This window comes from Rhinolophus hipposideros (genome assembly GCF_964194185.1).
Source record: "Rhinolophus hipposideros genome assembly, chromosome: 19".
Classification (NCBI taxonomy): Eukaryota; Metazoa; Chordata; class Mammalia; order Chiroptera; family Rhinolophidae; genus Rhinolophus; species Rhinolophus hipposideros.
The window spans coordinates 54186171-54194650 of record NC_138065.1 but is presented as its reverse complement, the minus strand read 5'-3'; the positions used below and the strand labels follow the sequence as shown (position 1 = coordinate 54194650).

Here is an 8480-nt window from a genome sequence, read left to right as displayed (position 1 = left end):
AGACCCAGCTAAATGCTACCTCTTGGAGAATTTCTCCCAGTTTCCTCCAGCCCAAATGAATGATTTTCTGTCTGAGTTCCCAACGTTTTGTTTGTACTGTCAGTTAAACACGTGGCTCGGGTAGCCGTAGCCTTGCCCCTGTGGTGAAAACTTGATGTCATCTCATTCTGTGTTGTACCCCTAGCACTGAGAAAATACTAGGAAACAGATAAAATTCAGGGGGTTAATTATGTAATTAAAAACTGAATCCCTTCGGGACCATACTGAACATCGAAACCTGATGTTTCCCTCTTATGGAGGGCAGTTTTCTCCTGCCAACTTGAATGTATGTAAATGGCCATCTCTATTTTCAGTTCTCATGGCTGAAGACGAGTAAATCACCGGTAGGAGTGGGCAAAGAATTACTGGAAGAGGGGAGATAGCAAATCCGAAACATGTACAAGAAGCAGCAGAGTACACTTGGGTGTGAAGGTGGGGGGGGGGGCAACGAACAGCATTCTGAAGGATTTGGAACTATTCTGTGGACTGACCAGAAGTTAGTGGCATTTCTGATTTTTTATGGCTTAAAGTCCTTTAGGGGAATGTGAGAGCAGGCGTTAACCAGCCTTGTCTGTTTTGGAAGCCCTCTGCAATTCAGAGGCCTTACCTGCCTTGCTCAAGTCATCCGACGTACACGACAGAACCAAAGCCTAAGAGGAGGATGTGTGCTTTCAGATCGGCCGCTCCTTCCACGACAATACCCTGGACAAGTTTAGGTAGTGAACTTGGGGGGGGGCCTGCATTCGTGTCGGTGGAAGAATGGAGGGGCAGGGGCTGTGCAGCTGTGACCGTGCAACCCCTGGCATGGACTAGGGGGCAGCCTGGTGTCCTTTGCCCCACTCATCTGACTCTCTGTTTACCAGTTTCCCCTCAAGTCAAAAAAGGAACTGAGAGCACAAGCCACAAATCACAGCCTGTTCCTGCCCGTGTTTCTCAGAAGGCCAGCAGCAAAATGCGATGGTGTGCCAGTTGTTGGGGGCGCGGCTGGGTCAGCTGCCCCAGCACAACTCCTTCCCCTTGGTCGTCTAGTCTGAGTGTTTGTGGAGCTGACGTTATTTCCTCAGAATCTTGACAAAGACGCAGACTCTCAATTAATGAGTGGATTTAGGGGTGGGCTTGTAGCAGCGCAGGTGGTGGGATCCATTTTCCCCTCAGTGTCACGCTCAGTGCCACCTCTGCTCAGCAGCTTCCTGAGCAGGGCCACCCAGCAGCTGGCCCCCCTGCTCGGGGCAGGGTTCCGCTGGGGATGTCTGTCCATAAGTCACGTCTCTCTAGAGCTCTGTACCTTGGCTGTAGTTGCTCCCACTGTGCAGACGAAGAAACGGAGACCTACAGAAACCACACGACGTCGAAAGGCGTGGGGTCACACCTCGGTAAGTGCTTTGAATTCAGACCTAGGTTTTCTCTGGCTTCAGGCTGTGCCCTTCAAGGCAGTGCCACACGTGAACTCCTCACTTTCCAGGCACCCACCTTCTACTCACAAATGGACATAATAATAGAATTATGTTATGATCACTCATGTATGTCTTTGTCCAATATTTTTATTTGGGGGCCTCAAAGTACTTTTCATGTGTATCTTCGTAACTGCCCTACATCTTCTGTCGCAAACATTTACTGGTGACTCATTGGGTGTGGGAGGGCTTGGGCAACTCGCTGAGGACACAAAGAAGGAACTTGTTTGGGGGCCGTGGTGGGGAGGTGATGGGACAGAAAAGGGGAAATTTCCCTGATATTGCTCAGCAAGTATTTTAAAAGATGAAAATGATAGTCATACACGTGACTGCCAAGTTTCTGAGAAACAACCAAAGAGTGGGGCGCCTGGGAGATGGTCAGGCCATGTTACGTAAAGTGGGTGTCTTCTCAAAATGCAATTCACCACGTGCTTCTCTTAGCAATTATAAGACCTTTTGCTTAATCCATATTTATGAAGGTTGCAGGTGTGCTGGTGATAAAATGAACAGATTGCACGCCCTTCTCGTCTTGACGGAAAGCAACCCAGTTCCCTCTCTCAAGTCAGCACCCCTTCCTTCGCGAGGCCTAACGTCCCGCTGTTCTTACCGGCCAGAGTCCTTTTCCCCTGCATCCCAAGGGCGGTGCGGAAAAGACACTGTGTCCCCGGGAGGGCAAATGGTGCCACCTCGAGGCTGAGAGTGCGGACGCAGAAGCTGCAAAACGCACTTCCGCCTCAGGAGCGCACGTGTTTTCATTCGCGCAGTCGTGGCTGTTTACTGAGCCCGGCGGCGAGCGCTCGGTGACAGTCCCACGTGTCGTCTGCTCCCGTCCTTGAAGGAGCTTAGTCCGTGTGGGGACCCGAGGAAGGACGCTCACTTCCAACCGAAAACCAGTGAAGCCGACGGAACGCTTAGGGTATTTATAAAAAAATGTCCAGGACAGGACCCCTTGATAGTTTTTTCCTCCTTTTTCCAGAATGTAAATATAATTTCTAACAGCGAATGACTTTAATAACACTGGTTAAAAGAAAATAAAACGACACAAAGAGGCGCCTACCGCGTATCTGTGTCATGCACGCCCCCGGAGCCAGCGCGGCCAGAGCTCGAGGAGCGCCCCGCCGCGGCTTTCCCTCCGCCCGCAGGGAGCGGGGCGGCGCCGGGCGGGCTGAGGCCGCGGGCCGGACCTGCGAGCGCTCGTCGTCCCCGCTCAAACACGGGGACAAGGGGCAGGTCGCGTCCCGCAGCTCCACGTCTCCCTCTGGCCACGGCCCGACCTTTCTCGCAAAGACATTAACGTCTTCAGAACATGTGGAACAGTGTATGTGAACAGGAAGAGGATTCACGTGCCAATGAAACACCGGGCAAAGGGGACGAGAGAGGAACTGCAAAGGGCCCCCTAACCAAGCATTGCAAGAGATGTGCCACCATCGCTTGGAACTTGAGTTCAGCCGCTCCTGCGGGGCGTCCAGAGAGTCTCAACACCAAAAGGCCGGGAAGCCGCGCGTGGGGCGCGGGCGGGACGCGGGCACAGGCAGCTCGGAACCCGCCGCGGCATCCCTTTCCCGAAAGTCCGCATTCCGCGGCCGGCCGGGTCCTCCGGGGGCGCTGCTGCGCGGCCCGGGGACGGCGCTCTAGCCGGCCCACTCGATGGCAGGCGCGGCCTCCGGCCCCTGGGCGCCGCCATGTTGGAAGCTGGGGGCCGCGAGCGCCCGGCCCGCCGCCGGGGATGCTGCAGGTGCGGCCCGGCCTGTACCTGGGCGGAGCCGCGGCCGTCGCGGAGCCGGGCCGCCTGCAGCGCGCGGGCGTCACGGCCGTGCTGACGGTGGACTCGGAGGAGCCCGACCTGCAGCTCGAGGGCCTGCGGAGGCTCTTCGTGCCCGTGCTGGACAAGCCCGAGACCGACCTGCTGAGCCACCTGGAGCGGTGCGTGGCCTTCGTGGGCCAGGCCCGCGCCGAGGGCCGCGCGGTGCTGGTGCACTGGTGAGCGGCCGGCCGCACGCGGGGAGTGGGGCGCCCGGCGGGCGGGCGGTGCCGTGCTGCGTGGGGGAGGGGCGCGCCGAGGGGTTGGTGGGGAAACGGCGGGGGCCGCGCCCCGGGGGCTGCGGGGCCGGGCGCGGGGCTGCGGGGCCGAGCGGGTGCGCCGCGCGCCGAGCCGTCCGACCGCCGCGGCTGGTTTCGGCGCTGCCGTCGGGGGCGGGGGCGCCGGGGACGCGGGGGCCCCACGGAGGCGCAAACCCCGGCCGCCTCGGCGGGTATTTGGGAATCCCAAGACGGGCCCGTGGGCGGGATGGTGGAGTCAGGGCCGCTCCCGCTCGCCGCGCCCGTCCGCCGTGGGCCAGCACGTGTGCCCCGGATTCCCGGCGAGGACGGGCCGCGAGAAAGGGGAGGAGCTCCAGGACCCGGTCTTCACGCCGCGAGCAGAGGAGTTTGCACCGCTTCCGAAGCCGGCATGATATTCTAGAAAAACTAGTGCAGTTGTGTTTGAATAGCTCATCCATTCCCATGGTTCAGAATTCAAAAGGAATAAGGAAATAAAGAGATATACTTCTTTTGCACCGTGTGGTATTTCAGAGGCAAAGGGCTTGAGTGGCAGCAGCCCACGGGTGCACCTGAACCTTACCTGTCACAAGGACTGGGTTTTTGTTTTAATTGTTGCTATTTTATTTTAAAGGTCTCTTTTTCAGTCACGCAGGAGTCAGTCGAAGTGTGGCTGTAATGACAGCTTTTATCATGAAGACGGACCAACTTACCTTTGAAAAAGCCTATGAAAACCTCCGGACTATAAAACCAGAGGCTAAGTGAGTTCTTTGTTAGAATCATAATTCTGCTTTTGTGGTGTGACTTTATTTATTTACAGAATACCTAACTTTGTATTTGTCTTTACAGGATGAATGAGGGGTTTGAGTGGCAACTGAAATTATACCAGGCCATGGGGTATGAAGTAGATACCTCTAGTGCAGTTTATAAGCAGTATCGTTTACAAAAGCTTACAGAGAAGTATCCAGGTAAATAATAATTGCTAGGAGGTCTTTGGGCCTTTTCCAGGTGCTGTTTGTACTCTGACATTAAACACTTCAGGTGCATTATCTTGCTTTCCCTTGAGACAGGTACTGTTATTTCCTTTTGAAACTGTGCTTTAGCAAAAAGTAGCTTGTTCAAGGTCACAGAGATTTTGAGGGGTGGGCTAGGATTTGAACTCAGGCCGTCTGTGCCCAGAACCCAAGGGCTCCTTCACCATGCTGTCCCGCCTCATCCTGATTTCTCAGCACTAGAGACTTTTTTGTTTTTAATTTCTGAGGTTAGCACTTGGTGCCTCAACTTGACATTAACTGGATTTTGTCTGAAAATGCAGAGCTGATTCCAACTAATGGATACATTTTAATTGTCATGTAGAACTGCAGAACTTACCTCAAGAGCTCTTGGCTGTTGACCCAACCACCGTTTCACAAGGATTGAAAGATGAAGTTCTCTACAAATGTAGAAAATGCAGGTAAAATATTTTGTATTTTCTGGAGATTTAATCTTGTCTCAGTAGCTGGAAAACATTGAAAGTTTCAGTTTCTTAAATCTCTGTAGGGAGAATTTGTTAATTGAAAAATACAGACATTTCAAATTCAAATCTGCTTTCAACAAGAATGTAAATTCTTAGAAGTAAAAGCAATCAGGATTCTTGTAGAGATGATGGAAAATTACAGTAGCAGAATCAATGCTGTATTATTTTGTCCTCTAAGAAGTATTGCATGTTTTATCGATTTTTTTCATTTTTGGAAGTCATTCATGTTTTTGTTTGGGGGTTTACAGGCGGTCTCTATTTCGAAGTTCTAGCATTTTGGATCACAGTGAGGGAAGTGGTCCTGCAGCCTTTGCCCACAAGAGGATGGCAGCACCCCTCATGCCGGTCACAGGGAGCCAGGCCCGGTGTACGTCCTATTTCATTGAACCTGTACAGTGGATGGGATCCGCCTTGTTGGGGGTGATGGATGGACAGGTGAGGGTACATTCTGTTTTCTACAATTTCATTAAATCATCTCTCATCTGTTCCTTCTTGCATTTTAAACCATATTTTAACTAGTGTTTCCTCCACCTTAACTACTTTCTTTCTGAAGAGTCTTTCTAGTGTAGACAAGAATCCATCAAAAATTATTAAACAAAAACCAGCTGATGTAAATAGTAAACCACTTTTGGTTGAGAGCTGATGGTCTAAGTTAATTCTTTTTAGTGCTATAAATACATCGGAAGAAAACACATTTGTTAAGCATTTTTGGATTTATCTATTTTTACTGGAGTATGTTTGTTTGTTTTTACATAGGCAGGAATCAGTTAATATCAGTTAATAATAGAACATGAGAGTCCTAACATGTTTTCTTACCTTTTAGCCATGATGGATTTTAGTTTGAAATCTTACATTACAGACTGATTTAAAAGCCAATATGTATGCGCATCCGTGAAACCTTCTGTTTCATATCTCAGGCTTCACCTTTCTCCCCTCATGCTGGAGTTAGTGTCCCTCCTCTAACCTTCCAGGGTACAGCATGTCTCGCTCACATTACTGCATTCCACCATCTGTTACAGTAAATTGCCATTCCGTTTTATCTCACCGATTAACTAGCTCATAAACTTCTTGAGGGTACAAGCCCCGCTCTGCTTTTATATCCTGTATTGCCAAAGAAAATTGTTTGGTACAAAAGTGAATGAATGAAATAACACATTTGCTTTGTTTCAGCTTCTTTGCCCCAAATGCAGTGCCAAATTGGGTTCTTTCAATTGGTACGGTGAGCAGTGCTCCTGTGGTAGGTGGATTACACCTGCTTTTCAAATCCATAAGAACAGAGTGGATGAGAAGAAAATGCTGCCGCTTTGGGATCACAAACAAGAAAAATAGGAACTTGTGACATTTGACAGCTCAGAAAGAAACTTGCCGGTGATAACCTTAACTTCTTGTCATTCATGGTAGAGTGTCTAGTTGTTAGACCACCAGCATTTCATTTGCAATGTGGGAAGATACGATCACTTGATGTGACTGGGAAACTGTTTAGGTGGAATACTCAATATAGAAATCAAAACTTTGTAATCATGTATATTATACTTTATTTGATACAAATCTTCTATGACTCAGATACTTTGTTTCATATTTTAAAGAATTCTGATTTTTGGAATGTTATGTGATCTTGAGGTCTGGATGGACAAAAGTCGGTACAAAAATTGGAAACTATCATGTTTAAATAGGTATTCTTTTATTTTCAGAAATGTAAAGTAGACTTGTTTGGATATATTTTGATGTTTGTTTCTCTTTCTTGCTTCTAAGAAACATTAACTTTCTTGGAAATGTGGAAGGAAAGACCATTAGGAAAACAGACTAAAATTTGGTTTTCCTATTACTGTTCAGGAATCCCAGTTACCTAAATTTTTAGGAAAGAGTATTTAAGGTACCTTTCAAAATAATCCACTTGAAGAAATGTATTAATGTGAAGTTGTTCCCAATGATAAAGAAAATAAATGTGGAGTAATTACATGCAACTGCCTTTTAAGCCTTCTATATTAGAGTGTTGGAAAAGGTAAGATGTCCAGATTAGCTTTTTTAACACCATCTCTGGAAACTGGAATGTATTTTAGTCGATACCAATGGTTAGAATTGGACCTAATTAGATACCTGAACACTTACATGAAATCAGCATTAGGCAATAAAGAAATATTTTAAGACATATTGCATATTTACACATGTATCTATTGTATGTAGACACCAAAATGGGCATTATTTTAAATGCAAAAAAAGTGTGAAAATGATCCTCTTAAAAAAATGCCTCGTTTAATTTTTGAAATGTGTGGGAGTGTTACAGATGATTCGTGAGACTCTCAACACACGGCCTGAAGCCTTTGGCAACTCATGATTTTTATGAGAAAAACTTTCTCCATTTCTTAGCTGTCACAGTCACTGTTCACCTTTTTGCTTCATGATACTTTTTCTAGAAAGCTTTTTAAAGTAATTGGGTTGAGCCATGTGAAATTGCCGCCTTTGTAGGTAAAATGCAGCTGAGTTACAGCAGTTCATGTGGCTCACATTAATACGTAACATCACATACTAGCATCTAGCAGAGAAAATTACTTAGCTTTTATTTGAATTTACGTTTGTCAATTTGGTAAATGAGCACCTATTGCATAGTTCTAGGTGATACTGTGAACAGACTAGATAAAACCTTTCTTGTAATTCATGTTCGACTTAGGAGAAATAGACAAAATAATACATGTTTTGAAAGATAGTTCGTATGTGCCAGTGAAGAATGATTTGGGGGAAACTTGTCTTTATGTAAATTTTGAAATTTTATGAAACATCCATCAAGCAGAATTTTCAGATTTAAACTCCTTTACTGTTTCATTAAAAAAAGAAAGTGTAAAACAAAACTGTAAAACAATGAAAAAATATCTTAATGACCTCAGGAGCCAGAAGGATTTCTTTGGCAAGATAGAAATAGCAGAGATTGCCAATAAAAGATTGATATATTTGACTACATTGAAATGAAAACTTAGAGGACAAACCCCCACCCCAAAGACAAGTGTCAACCTAGGAGAAGGTATTTGCAACATATGTACTAGTTAAATGAGCAGCAAGCTATCTACAGACGTACACATCACTGAGAAAGAAAATACGATAGTGAATTTTATAAGACAAGAATGGGCGGTTCACAGAAGAGGAAATAAGGTATAATAAACATGAAAAGATGCATCACGTCTTTGTCAGGAAAAGGTAAATTATAGTCCCACCCTTCACAGTGGCAAAAAATGCAGACGTCTGACCATATCTAGTGTTGGTGAGAACGTGGAGCCGAGGGAACTCCTCACTGCCAGAAAGGGTGCGAAGGGACATAATCTGGCAAGTAGTAACTCTCCTACCCTGAGCCAGCATGTCTCCCAGACACTTGCATGTGTGCACAAGGAGACTCATGCAAGGACGTGCTTTAGGTAACAGTAAGGACTGAAACAAGTCAAATGTCC

At 47.1% G+C, this 8480-nt stretch overlaps 1 protein-coding gene across 1 annotated transcript; it reads left to right on the top strand.

Annotated features, from left to right (window-relative positions):
- The first annotated feature begins 2747 nt into the window (after positions 1–2747).
- DUSP12 (dual specificity phosphatase 12) lies at positions 2748–7002 on the top strand. Its single transcript, XM_081026163.1, is given in 7 exon segments — positions 2748–3470; positions 4175–4288; positions 4377–4495; positions 4884–4980; positions 5292–5478; positions 6214–6343; positions 6346–7002. Coding segments are annotated over 7 exon segments (1365 nt in total). The 5' UTR covers positions 2748–2796; the 3' UTR covers positions 6390–7002.
- The last annotated feature ends 1478 nt before the right edge of the window (positions 7003–8480 follow it).